General features: G+C 37.0%; 1 protein-coding gene across 1 annotated transcript in view; it reads right to left on the minus strand.

The window, feature by feature from the left end:
* The window catches only part of MBOAT2 (membrane bound O-acyltransferase domain containing 2), a 74301-nt gene that overhangs the window by 14972 nt on the left and 44826 nt on the right, over window positions 1-14503 (minus strand). The window contains exons 6-8 of the mRNA XM_010009443.1: window positions 13077-13132; window positions 4141-4195; window positions 3160-3343 (exon numbers count right to left, since the gene is read on the minus strand). Coding sequence (XP_010007745.1) covers window positions 3160-3343; window positions 4141-4195; window positions 13077-13132 — 295 coding nt within the window. The remainder of the gene's footprint in view (window positions 1-3159; window positions 3344-4140; window positions 4196-13076; window positions 13133-14503) is intronic.

The raw sequence follows: 14503 nt of genomic DNA on the forward strand, positions 1-14503 counted from the left end.
TGTTTATAGCACTCAAGTTTTGAACACATTTACTTAAAAATAAAAATCCTCACCTGACAAAATAATCTATAGTTCAATCACCAATATAAATGCATTAGGTAAAACATTAATTCACTTCCTATTGCTTAATTAACTAGTTAAGTGATCTGAACTTTGCTGTAAATGGGTAGTCACTGGACCACATATTCACAGGAGGGTTGGTCAGTTTTTACAAGGATGAAGTAACTAATTTAAAAGTTCAAACTTTAAATTTCTTTCACTTTCAAGTTTTTAAATATGAAAATAACTGTTGCATTAAGGCATTAAAATACTATAAGCTGCAGGATAACTTTGACCTCAAATGAAGTAGAACATACACTTTATTTTACAACAGGAAAAGTAGAAAGGCCTGGCTCATTTAGTTCTTATGAACAAAAACTGGGCATAACCTATATATGAAAAAAAAAATAGAATTATGATCAATGTTGAGAAAGGAAATTGGTACTTAAGCTACAAGACAGTGCCAGGACAAAACCAAATGTGAATAAATTAGATGGGACTATAATTAGCTTGAAAGTTAGATATCTAATAAGAGAAAGGAGTTCAGGAACAGCTTTCTAATTGAAGCAATAAATGTAAAGAGAGTCACTGAGCTCAGAGATTTTGTAAATATATAACTGCATAAACATGTATAATAGATTTAAATTATACAAAAAAGGAGAAAAGGATCTTAAACCTTTAATTTGAGTGAACTTGGTTGACGAAGAATCAGTAAGGAGCTCAGTATAATATTGAACTATATTAAAGCATATTATTCTGGGGAGGAGAGCACCTCAGGTAAAAAGTATAGGTAACTAAGCAAGAGCTTTATAACCTGTAGGAAGAGCCTGCATAATAAGCAAGAAAGCAGATATCTGCTGACAGGAATCTTGTATTTTAAGGGTAGCCATAATAAAAAGAAACTTACAAAGACAGATATTAATTTCTGAGAGTTGACACCACTTTGAGCACCAACAATTGATAGCTTGCAAAAAGGCACAATAGGAGTGATATAAGAAATAAGTTTTAATGCGCTGACTTGATTCATTTCACATGCAATGAACACAGCAATAATACTAAACCAAGTTAACATCATGCAGTCAACACACAGTATAGAGGAGGAGGCTGCCATGAACTACTTTGGTTATGTAATTATATTTAACAAGAAATATTATATTTAACAAGAAATAAAACTTACTGTAACTCAGCTGAAGGATTTTATTTTCATTTACTACTTTAACATTTGCTGATCCCCGTTACATTCCTTTTTTTTTTTTTGAGTTCCTAACAATTTATTCTTCTTGAAATAACATGAGAACCAAGGAACAAATTTAAAGTACTAATATGAAGTTAATGGTATTTAAACATTCTTCTAGATCAAGACAATGATTATTTTAATTGATACAGCAAATGCAGTAAAATTATATTATCCATGTTTCTCCAAAAGCACACTATACTCACTGGTGTTACAAAACGCAGCCAGATTTCTCTAACACCAGTGGGGAGATGAAGTAACAGCACAGACAGCTTCTCTTTATGTTGAAGCTAATGCAGCATAAATTGCAAAAAGTTTCAAGCATCTCAAGAACAATTTATTTTAAGGAAAACCACTTACCTGAAAGAGGAATCCATCGTAAGTTTACATTTATTTCTATTGACTTTACTCAGATTACTAGCAAGATTATGTGGTAAAAAGCTAGGTTGTCCTACCAGGCAACCAGTAGACACGTGTCCAGAAGTACTGATACTGCCAGATTAGTTCCACTTATTTGCAGTAATTTTACTACATATTTTTCTGCAGCAATAGCATTTTAATAATAAGATGTGATGCCTCCAACTGAGCCAAACAATGTTTAAAAGCAAAAAGATGTGTCTGCAACTTTGCCAAGACAACAACGCAGACTGTAGACTATGAGATGCCCACCTATGCAAGGTATTCTCCTGTGTCTTTTGCCATTCCTAGCTACTTGGCTCCACAGCATTTCTATGAGCTTAGGTGCTTTGTCACCATGTGGAGTAATTTAAAGGGTTATCATCCTCCAGCCACGCGTTTATATTCATTTGGTCCAAGTTACTACAATCACACAAGACAAGTAGAATGGAATGTGCAAAGAGTCCTCATCTACATTCAAAGGAGATGACACAATCGATTAGGAAGCACTCTGTGTTAGCCCAGTTGTGGGGATGGTAACCTCTAGATGGTCAGAATGCCTTCATCTGCTCTAGCAACGGTTGGTTATCCACAAGATAAGCAGAAAGCAAGTAATTGATGATGGAATAATGAAAGCCACTTATCTAGCTGAAGATTTCCATGCTAATTCTGCATTTTAAGTGAGGTAATAACTATCTTAGGCAGACACAAATTTAAGAGTCTGATACACTCCTACTTGAGAGAATAGGAAAAGAGGGAAAGGGAGCATTTGGTACCCTAAAATTTAAAAAGTAACAAGCTAACAGGCCATACAATCTCTCTTGTAAGGTATGATCAAGCAGACTTATGTATGTATTTGGCCTCTTTTCCAATAACAGAACAAAGAGAAAGAAGAAATGTATGGATTACTAGCCACAGTGTTCTGTCTATTCCATCTTTTACTACACCTTCAGATCAAAATCCATCTTTAACACTTCTCTACATGAATGAAATCAAGAAAAATGAAACTCTATGACTATTTTCAGTTTGTTACGTATGAGTGTTTTATACTTGCTGTAAGAACACAGTAAAAAGAAATAGAATTTGAGAATGTTCATGGAAATTTGCTGGAACTTTTAAGTCTCAGCTTTCAAATGACAAAATGACAAAATGTGCACTTCAGCCTTACCAGGACATTTCTTTATGGACGGTATATGCTTTGAAAGAATCACGCATGAAGTGTTTTAATTTAAAGACAGCTTTTTACCATATAAGCTTGTTAGGAAGCTTCAGTTTAATCTGCTTTTATCCACAAGATCCAGCCTGGAAACCATGGAGAAAACCTGCCTTAAAAAAGAATAAGTATTTAACTTTGTGAATAGGGAACTATACTGTTGATGAATGAACTCCAAATACAGGTCAGAAGTTATGCCTGTAAACGAATAGTGCAAACCAAGCTTTCCATGCAATGATTACGTAAGCATCAGCACTGCAAGAGTCATACATCTTACATTTGGGGAAGGATCCGTTTGTTCATATTTGGTATCTTCCTTCCCATTTGCTTCAGACTGTTGCAGTTGGTATGATCTGCCTTCAATGAAAGTAATATAGTCTTTGTAAGAGCATAACGGGCCTGCCAGGATACCCATGAAATTACAGTTGTAACTTAAATACTCCAGTAGACTTGGCATGCGTCTGTAATTCAAAGACAAGCAACTTGTGAGACGGAATGTGTAGTTCTATAGAATTTCCACAGCAGGAAAAGTCATACTCCATGTTATTGCTTACTCTAACTGCAGTAAAACCACATGTAGAAAAGCAGTTTGTGTGTCTCTCGTAATCACAGCTTAAAACATTCTACACATACTATTTCTTTCCAATCTGTACTGAGCATTTTCAGGCAGATGTCCTGAACTCTGGTGACTCTCTCCTCACACAGTAGAGATGTCTGAGGCTGAGCCTGGGGAAGGAGAATGAAGGGAGATTCCCTACATGTTTGTTCAACTATGTTTTCTTTTTTACCTTAATAACTGAATCAGTAAACAAAGGTTTGTGTTAACTGGCAATAATTTCAATTAAGGAAATTGGCTCAAGTCAAGACTGTTTTGCCCAGGACAACATGCTATTTGCAAGTCTCCTGAATAAAGAAAGGTGAAAAGGCAAGTTAAATACTAAAAAACAGAATTAAACAAGCATGCTCCTTCACCAGCTACTTTAAAAGTCTCCTGCCTGATATGGCATTAATTTGCATAGACTGCATAGAATTTAGAATGTTTTTCTTAAATAAGAATAAAACTTAATTCTAGTGATATTTTCCAGAATAGATGTATGAATTAAGCTATAAACATGAAAAGCATGGATCCATTTTACATGGGTAAACTCCCTATCTTGAATGTAAACTGTAGCAATTCCACAGAGCATTATGGCAGCACACAAAACACCAGCTTCTTCCCACCCCAAAACTAGACTCCCAGAGATGCCCGAAAGCCTACCTTACAGCCAAGCACCTCTGTGATGGAGTCAAATCTTCATTTTTCCGAAACATTCCTAGGGAAGAGGACAGGGAAAAGGAAAAATAAAGAAAAGTTAAACCCTCACACATGAATTAGTGGTTTCTTTACTCACTAGAGCAAGCCTCATGCTGCAGTGTAATTTCTTGAGTCCTCAAGCAATTTCAGAGGTACTACATCATGTAAAATTTTTGCTGGAAATGGACCAAACAATTCTTACCATTGAAAAAACTACAAACTCTTGTATCCTCAGTTATACCCAACAGCACCCAAACCTGACATCATATGGATGTCAGGAAAGCATTGAGAAGGATTGTAGTAAGTGTTGACAAATTCCCCTTCATCAGTTAAGATTTCAAAGTCTTATTCCCCCTTATTCCCAGCCCTAGAAATTGGACAAGCCCCAAACCTCTTTCAACATTGCAGTAACTCAGGAACATCACACTAGTCACTGCACTCTTGATGTATAGTATGAACACAGTGCAAGGTAGATTTAAACAATCCAAAAGTTAAGGCAGACCTCAAGGGCATCTTCATGCTGCAAGTAAAGATTGCAAACAAGGTCCAGTGAGGATAGTAAAGGGTGCTCAATTCTCTTTCACGAGCACTAAGGAGAAGCCCTCACCCCTGCCAGCAGAAGGAGGCAGGCCAAATCTAAATTCATCAGCAAGACTGAATTTACCTTCCTGCCACACAGGCTGCTTTCGGAAATGTTGGTGGCCTGCCCCTGAAAGATAGGCTTCAAAATTTGTACTCCCATCAAAAAGTGAGAAATACGACCTTCAACACTTTCAATTACTATAAACCACACTCACTCAGGGGCAGAGATGAAGCAGAGCTCTTTCCTTCAGACAGTCCTAGTTTCTACCACCAGCACTGCTTGCCAAGATGACTGACTGCTTCAGCTCCTTCTGCAGCCCCGCCACTGGCTCAGACATTAGTGCACACATCCATTCCCTGCCATTCACAAGTTTCCTTTGCCATCACAAGCACCACAAAATTTATTTTTATGAGCACAGTTCCCAAAGGAAATGAAATTATGGAATCCCACGTGAATTACCTTCCTCCCTGGCAGTGCCTGAACTCAACAAACAATTTCTAACCAAGGTTGATGGAAGTGCAGAGGTAATATAGATGTGAAATCCCAATGTGCTTTATGAAAACAGGTGATTCTGCAGAAGATCCTCCTCCAGTCACAATAAGGTTGCCTTCAGCACCACTTCTTGATGCCAGTAAAACCAGAGGGGAGCCTTTATATTTGATCCAAGCATTAGGGGAATTTTAACTGGAGCCAATTTTTATTTTTTTTTTAGATATTAAAATCAGTCAAGCTTAAGACAAAAAAAGATTCGGGGGCAGAGGGGAAGTCAACCTCATTTAATTCTGTGACTTACGGAAATACTTGTTATCTAAAAAGAAGGTAACTTGTTTTCATATGACTCCAAGAACTATGCCCTACGTACACTTTAAAACTGCACTTCTAGTCTTAAAAGCGACTGAGAATACAGAGGGGTCAGCAACTTGCCATCTCCTCTCCTCCAATATGACCTAGAAAAATGCCTTCCTTGGTCCTGATCCTTCAGAGTGCAAAGTCACCCCTATTCAAGGCAAGACATTCAAGGACAAAACATCACTCCTAACTTCATGCAGGCAGCTTCTCTTCCCCATTATTACATTTCACATCATCTCCTTGCAAAAATCTCTATGTCAGTAACTGTGCTCAACAAAACATGTGGGAGAAACATTTTGAAAGGCCCTTTAACTTTCAAGGCCATAAGGTTACAGGTCTCAGGTAGTGAATCTTTGAATTTAACACAAAAACTATAGATAGATGTAGACCACGACATGACTACTCTAGGGAAGAAGCCCATACACAGCCTTCAGCCTCTCACAGCATATACAATGCAAATTGACCAGAGCAGGAGCATCCTTCACTGTTACACTCCATGTGAGTATTCACATCCTTTAATCAGAAAGTGGATGCAGTCATAAAGTGTGTTCAAATGAACTTGCATAAAGCCAGACTAACCACTAAATAAAGGTAATTAGACAAATAAAAGATTTCACATCATTTATGTGGTACATAAAAGCAGTACAAAAACCTGAAACAGAAATATCTAACCACTGAAATATGACCTATACTTTTGGAGAGGTGAGGAAGAAAGAATTGGCATATTTAAACCGGGATTCAGTTATATACATATGTAAGAATCATAGAATCATAGAATAGTTAGGGTTGGAAAGGACCTTAAGATCATCTAGTTCCAACCCCCCTGCCATGAGCAGGGACACCACACTTAAGGACTAAATGATCAGGTGAGCAATACAAATGTTGTCTCAAACATACCACAAGCAAGTACGCCTCCATTAATTTTTCATTTCCCTGTCTCACTAAGATCTCCCTTCAGCCAGCAATTTCTTTGAGGTCACTTCAGTGATTTTCCCAGAATCAGTTTGTTGCAGGTTTCTTTCATTTAAATGTCTTCTCAGTGGCTTGAAGGCCCATTTATCACCTCTGCATATAGCATGCAAGAACAAGGAAACGATTGATCTCTGCCTCTGTCATACTCTTGAAAGCTTTCAAGAAGCTACTGTTAAGACTTTTTAATTCATAGAAAATACACATGGAAAAGGTGCTCTTACATTGATGCTTATCTAATGAGAAATGAATTAATATATATACATTCAGTATTTCCCAGGCAGTGTATCTGCCCATGGGAACAGAGGCCTCATTAATCATAGCTCTTCCCTACCTACTTCACATTGGAGATGAAGAAACCCCACTTTAACAGCACACCACTGACTAGGGAACTCATGAAGTTTTGTAATCTTTCTCTGGGGATTATGACAATTGTTTTCTCCTGTCCTAAAACAGGACTATTGCAATAACTGCAGCTTTTAGTTGCTACCACCTCACACAGTGGGGAATAGAGAAAATGGGTTTTATTGAACATCTGTTAAGAGAGTGAAATCATTTGGTCACTCAGCAACCATAACTCAGTTCTCTTATCTGTAAAGTAAGAAATGCTCCTATGCCCCTTCCTTGGTAAAAGAACTTTGTAAAACCAAAGTCACAACTTAAGGTACACATCAATATCCTGCCATTTAGGCTTTATTAAGGCATATTAGGACTACTACCATGCTTCTCACTACAATAATACGTTTACAATCGTATCATAGCACCACCCCAGCATTGCTGTTAATCTGCTTGAATATATTCACATTTGTATTTGCACGGGATCTGGCTAATCAGTTACTTATTAATATTGCTTAGATACAAGCCTGTATTACAATAATAATACTTAAATATGGAGATCATATCACAGGCTTTTTTGTAATTACAGTCAATTTTGAGATTGTGAAATGGATCGCTGGCTAAGCCCCAATGAATGCTGTTATTAAAATAGTTTAAGACCTGAAGACAGGCAGACAATAACAGTTTTAGCTGTTACTAGCACATTGGCAGCAACAAAACCAAACAGATATAGATGCCAGCCCAGTAAAAACACAAAGAAACTACAAAAAGCAAGAAAAATCAGAAGTTTTGATACCCAGAGAGCCATGCAAGCAAATATTGGTCCAGAACAACACTTGAAGAGTTCAGAGGGGAGAAATACAATATAACTCTTTTAAACACTAATGCATGTACTGTGATCAAAGTTATTTGGTAACAGATACTGAAACAATAAATGACCATGCTGTCACAAACACAAGAGGGAGCACCTAAGGAAAAGAAAATGGATCAAGAGACAGTTGGAGAGAGAGCATTAGAAGGAACTCCTGGACATAAGAAGAAAGCACCAAGTTACCAGAAATACAGATCCACACACCACAGCAGTTTCACTGACATAACTAACAAACAAATTAGAAAACAACATTCTTGGTTAAACAGCTGCAACTTTTTTGCTGTAAAACCAGAACTTATAAAGTGGAACTGGGTCATGATGACCTATCAAAAAACCAAAAATGATATCTAGTTCTACATGCATAAGTACATGTCTCTGTCTCAAGAGTTGTTCAATTTTCTCTTGCTCATACTTTCCCAATAGCAATGATCCAAATACACTTTTTAATATAACAATAATATGAAAGCCTATTTGAAACCAGAAAAGTGCATTAACAGTTTGAGACCTTTATTTTCATAAAGATAACAATATTCTTAACTGACCACCTCACTACAAAGGAAAAGCCCCATTTAATCAAAGCAGCTGGCCAAAACACGGTGTGTTCCTTTTTACCACAGGGTCATGTTGTGACAATTCAGCCTCGTAATCCCCGTTTTGGTTTTGTAGGTATTTTAAATAAATTTGAAATGTCACATCTCACACACAGAATACATGAGCTGTTCAGTGCTTTAGTACATCCACATTTCCAGCCTTTGAGCCAGAGCAGACCAATACTAAAGTTGTCTTTAGTAAAGTTGTCTTTAGAGAGATGTAGTGTCTTTCTGCTGAGTATGGGAAGTATTTGCCTCTGATAAAAATGAAAGAATCTAGTTAACTGAAGATAAAGGAGAAATATTTATATCAACTAAACCAAGAAATTCTTCAATACTTCTGACACTGTTACATTGTTCAAGAACAGCTAACCAAACCACCACTATTAATCTAATAGCAGGTACTGCACATTGGATGGGACTGGTCATTAGCTGCAAACCAACAAGAAATTTGTGTTCTAATTATAATTAAAAAAGATCTGAAAAACCTCCAAAGCGTATGTTGTAGTATCCCATCTAGTACAGTGTTTGCACATAAGTTTCTCCAACATCACCTTTGTTTCTTTTTCCTCATCTTCCCATTCTCCATGTATTTTATCTATACACTGAAATCTCTCTCCTCTCAGGGGCCATACTAGACAGAAGCTATGCTTTCATTATTTTGCAGGCAGAAATAGGTTCTAATAGCCTATTTGGAAATCTTACAGCTTTGTCATAGTAGAATAGCAAGATGAGGAAAAACAGCATAAAATAATCCCGCCATTAGCCTAATAGCTTGATGATGGAGCAAAGTAAGTGAGACCTAAAATGCTGGTGTAAGACTCGCCTTGAACTGCATTTCACCAATACAGCATTCAAACTAAATGGCAGAGGTTAAAAAAAAAAGAAAAAAAAAAAAAAGCATCATTTGAGTTGCATATTCCCTGTGCTCTTCACCTCCTTTTAGTTCTCCCAGTAAATGCAGTGCCTTACTAAACCAACATCCATATCTACTCCGTCGCTTTTAAAAATGCAGAGCACCAGATACATAGGAGGAAACAATAATTAAGGGGGGAAAAAAACCCCAGCAAGCAGTACTCCAGGAAAACCACATTTAAAAAATTAGCAACTCCAGAGCTGAAACCTCAGGGCATAAGGAAGGGATGGGAGAAGGGTACACATAGGAACAAAGAGGTTGGGGGTTTTTTGTGGTTGGAAAGCATGAGAAGCCTCTGGAAACCTAGAAGCAGCTGACAGAAGAGTGTTACGATTCTGGTTTCCTACCTGTATCTAGCCACCACTATTGGTGGAAAAATACAACATACTAATATGAAAAAATACTTTGGAAGAATTAGATTTCATGTTTAGTAGATCAGTATTAAAGTTTTATGTATTATTTGGTTTAAATTAAAGAAATTAGAACAAGATTGGAGGAAGCTGTGAGAGGATTTTTTCTCTTTTAAATATCAAATCTAGTGTTCCCTGGGTTTGCTGGCTGAATCTCTTGGAGATTTAAAAATAAATACATTGTGAGCTCCAGAACTTTAATGGGTTATGAATATAAACATTTGAAGAGACTCTTTGTTTAAGATTCATTAAGCACTAGAATTAAAAACAAGCTGCCAAAGCACATAGAGATTAGCGAGATTAGATTTGGATGTGGGTCTTTTCCTGTAAAGATCCCTCACCTCGTGTGGACTTGCAGTAAAATGAGTGGGGATGAGTGGGTTATAAGCAAAATGAGAAAATGCTGTATGAACTCATCGCAAGATGCAGAGTCAGGCAGTGACAATCTCTCTCTTCTTCTCCCCTGCTTAACTTCTAGTACCTTAAAATTGCAAATGTTTCTCTACTTGCCGCCATTTCTTAGCTAGAAATTTCTTGTGCAAGTATAATCCTCCATTTTACAGCCTTTCTAATCTGCATCTGTAGACAAGGCCCTTACTTCTAGAGTAAATGCAACGCAGTTTTCCTTCTCCAAAATATGCCAGTCTTAAATTTTATGAAAATTCAGAATATAGGATCTGAAGTACAAAATAGTTCTTCTCCCTTAACTCTGTCATTTGCCTAAAGTGTTCCATAAGTAAATCTAAATCTTGCCATGAAGTATAAACACTGCCACAAGCAGTCTCCAAATAATGCAAAAATCTTTCTGCCTTTAGAATATACATGTGTAATGCCAAATATAACCAACAAGAAATACAAAGCAAAACTTAACATATTGACCACTCATTTTTGGCAGCATTCATTTAAGTAACAAGAAACTCTAAGAAGGCAAGAACTACCAAGAGCTTCCGTCCCAAATGTCAGAGTACACCAAAGGTACACTCCAAACTTACTCAGATGTAAATCGGTGATCCATGCAACCTTCTGAAGTCAGTATTACACAGCAAGCTTAAAACTATCTATGCAACTTGCATAGCATTTTCCTGCTTTAAAAAAAAAACCCCACAGTGAGTGCACAGGGAGGGATATAGCAGTTACAGGGGTAGTTATTTATTTATGGGATTCCATACTGGTGTTCAATTTGGAATCAAGCATATTCACTTAGCTAGACAGACTCTTTAATATGCAGCATGAGTGAGCGGCCTTCATGGTTACATCCCGTTCTCTTCAGGACTTTCAAATCTAACACTGAAACCAGCTGAACACAATGAACAGGCTGCCAGGAAAAGATCAAGTCCAGATGTCTCTTTACCACAAAGCCAACCTAACTACAACTAGAGTTTTGAAGCTTACCAAGATCGGCCAATACACAAAGACCTTATTTTCAGATCTTTGTTTTCATTACCTCTCCTTGGCAGTATGTAAAAAACAAGGTGGGGAGGGGGAGGAATAAAGTAATCTGTAACTAATACAGCTTAGCTGATATGACTATAGGCTCAGAGTACCATTAATCACACTGATTTTCAACATTTTCTCCTAGCCCATCAGTATAGGTCAAAGTATTCTCCAGTGGAAGCATGGACCTTCGTACAGTGAACAAAAGCCCACTTACAGCAGGCTTGTTTTCAATAATTTCTCATGATGGACACCTTTTAAGTTGTCTATGGTTAAAAATCATTGCTTCAGTATAATCTCCATTTCCCCCGTGCATCTTTTCTTTGCATCTCCTGACACCAAACTAGCAGTTGTTCCTGAGTTCACATTGGTCACATCAACTTCTGAAAGTCATGCTCACATTTTGTTCCCAGCAATGGTCATCATCCCACTCAAGGACAATTGCAATCAGAGAGAAAGTTTTCCAATATAATATGAGCTACCCCCCACAGGCTGACAAAGACTAAAAAGGATCTCTGATACGAGGTCAGCAAGGAACAAAATTTCAAGGTTTATTCTCAGAACTCAATTGTATCTACAAGAAATTTAGAATGAAGGTAAACTGGGCTTATGGGGAAAACACAAATTATCTGAATTAAGCAGGGAATAAAAGGACAGCCTGGTTGATGAAGGAAGTTAAGAATACATCTAACTAAATGTAACATTCGTTCCAAGATTACCAGGAATGCTCACATGCTTTTCTCATACCACAAATCCACTATTTGTGCATGATGTCAGCAAATTGAGAATGGCTCTTTCCCCTAGCAAAATAATAGTAAGAGAAAGCATTTATCTTGGATACTAGAATTATTACTTCCTTATAATTAGCTGTTTCATCTAGCTTATGTACTCTCTAGTCTAATTGATTATAGCTTGCAAGACTAATACTTCTGAAAGTATTTTCTCTGGAAGTTAAACATCAGCTAGATATGCCTAGCATTATTTAATTCATACAAGAATCCTTACAAAAAGGTGTTTTCCCGACTTCTCATATTCATCAGTGTTGTTTCCTACAGGCTTCTCTAGACAGTGTTGACAAGAATGGAAATAAATAGAATACCAACAGCACTAAAGCTAGGATGCATATGAGACAAAAACATATTAAACACCACACATAATGTTACTAAATTTCGTTTTGGAAGAACAGGTGGGTTGATCCAGGTGGCTGGGGCTACACTCCCAAATCTTCAGCCAACAGCTGGAGCTCCAAGTGGTTCAAGATAATTGGCAAGATTTATTGGATGATATTATCAAACTTTAAAATGAAAATTACCCCTTTGAATTTAAAGGTAACTAAACATTTAGGTACCCTATCCATGAAAACCCACAGTAGGATTCATTTTTGTCATAACGAGGGCCCACTTATCTGATGTATAAATCAGAGAGCAGAAAAGACAGAAACATAGTTAGATAATCTCCTTGTTCATACTGACACTTCAGTAGCAAGTGTAATTATGATAATAAACAAAATGAAACATCATGAAAATCAGCATATATGGCACATACTAGGCTTTTAAGATGTGCTCAACGACTGAAGTGATGTGTACTTTTCCTAGCAATTTGTCAGCAACAGTGATCTCTGAATTTATTCAGCCAATTATCAGGATCAATACCCCAGCTCAAAAAAATATGTCAGTAGTCTTCAGTTACTGGCCCCAGAAGTGCCATTGGTCTTCTGATAAATAGTATCTTCTGCACAGTGTAAGCATTTTCAAAGCTTTTGTAGTGTCTGAGCAACATTTCTTGGTACTTCCATTAGTAAGGATCAAAAGACTCAACCGAGGCACAAGAATATGTTTTGTCGTAACACACACACCGGACTAAAGTAACCCACTGACTCATGACTAACTTTCCTAAAATGTATTTTCTATGGATAATTAAACACAGTTTAAAGAAATCTTACCATCATGAATCTCAAATGCCAAACTAGTGATCTTCTGTGTAATTATCATCATTGGACTGTTTAAGAAAAAAGAAAGAATAATTTAGAATAAGTTCAGCTTTTCTTTCACATGTAAATATCAGGGAAAGTTTATATTAATAGTCCAGGTTAGTTACTCTCAACTGGAAGATTTTCAATGCAAGGATAAAGTGATTAGTTCCTGGAGCTCAAACCATTTCAGATTTTTCAATGCAATGAAAATAATTTAATCCTTAGATACAGTATTTGATAACCCCTGCCTTTTAGGGCTGCATTAGGTTCCACAAACATAGTCAAAGTGTTTCAGATTTATTTTCCACTAACACAGTTTATTTTTTTACAGTGGGAAGAGTAAATTAAAAAGGACAGTAAGAGCGACATTGTACATCGTAAATTCCAGCAGCACTCAGGAAAGGACAATAAAAATATACCAAAGTTGAAGAGTACTATAAATTATTTAGAAATGCAGACCACTTCCACTGTTTCTATGAACACCTGGTCCTATGATTAACTTTACTATCTAGAATTATTATTTGCTTCAAGTAAACAGATCTGGCAAAACAAAACCCCAGCACAAGTATGTTGGCTCCAACATAAAAGAGTTCAGTTTGTTTTGAATTTGGTACACTTGAGCAGATCTTAAACTGTCCAAGATATTCTTCCCTAGCTAAGTGAGTCAGCTTTATAGTGAGAAATTATACAATCTTCATAGTATTTAAGAGTTCTTGACTGATGCAAATGCCAGCATTGAGAACCCCTTAACTGGGTGCAGTGAGAGGATGGGAGAGAGCATGAAGTAAACTATTAGAATTTAAAAATTTAACTTTGAAATCAGATCTCAAAAATGTCTCAGGGACTCTATTTACCTCATAGTTTCTGAACCGGAGACAAACCAAAACCCCACCACAACAAAACAATGATACTGTAGGATGGGCACATAGTTTTGTTCAAGTCTTTTGACTGCACTTGGCCTTTTTAGAACATATTAAAGTTGGCACAGAAAAACGAACCCAAGAGCCATCAAGTTCTCCTTCACTGTCAGGGGAATGCCAGTATTTTGCCATATGGCTCAGTCTGACACATTAACTTTTTTTAATGTTATGGCAATTTCAAAACACAATACTTTCAGTCCACAAAAAGTAATCAGAGAAAAAGGGTTTTCCCTGTCATATCACCAGTGCCCAAAAATACTGACACCAAGACTACAGTGACAGGCAAGGGTCAACAAAGAAAAAACACTAAACAAACACAGTCTGGAAATCCCTCATGTCTCTTTCTACCACTTAAGTTGTAGACTTGCCTGGTGCTGGCAGAAATCACCAATCAGTTCTGAACGTAATGGGTTATCCTTCTGTAAGTGGACAGGTGACAGCATGGATCCTGCCTGGCAGAAGGATGGAGCCCAGCAG

Source organism: Nestor notabilis, unplaced genomic scaffold, assembly GCF_000696875.1.
Source record: "Nestor notabilis isolate BGI_N333 unplaced genomic scaffold, ASM69687v1 scaffold9192, whole genome shotgun sequence".
Taxonomy (NCBI): Eukaryota; Metazoa; Chordata; class Aves; order Psittaciformes; family Psittacidae; genus Nestor; species Nestor notabilis.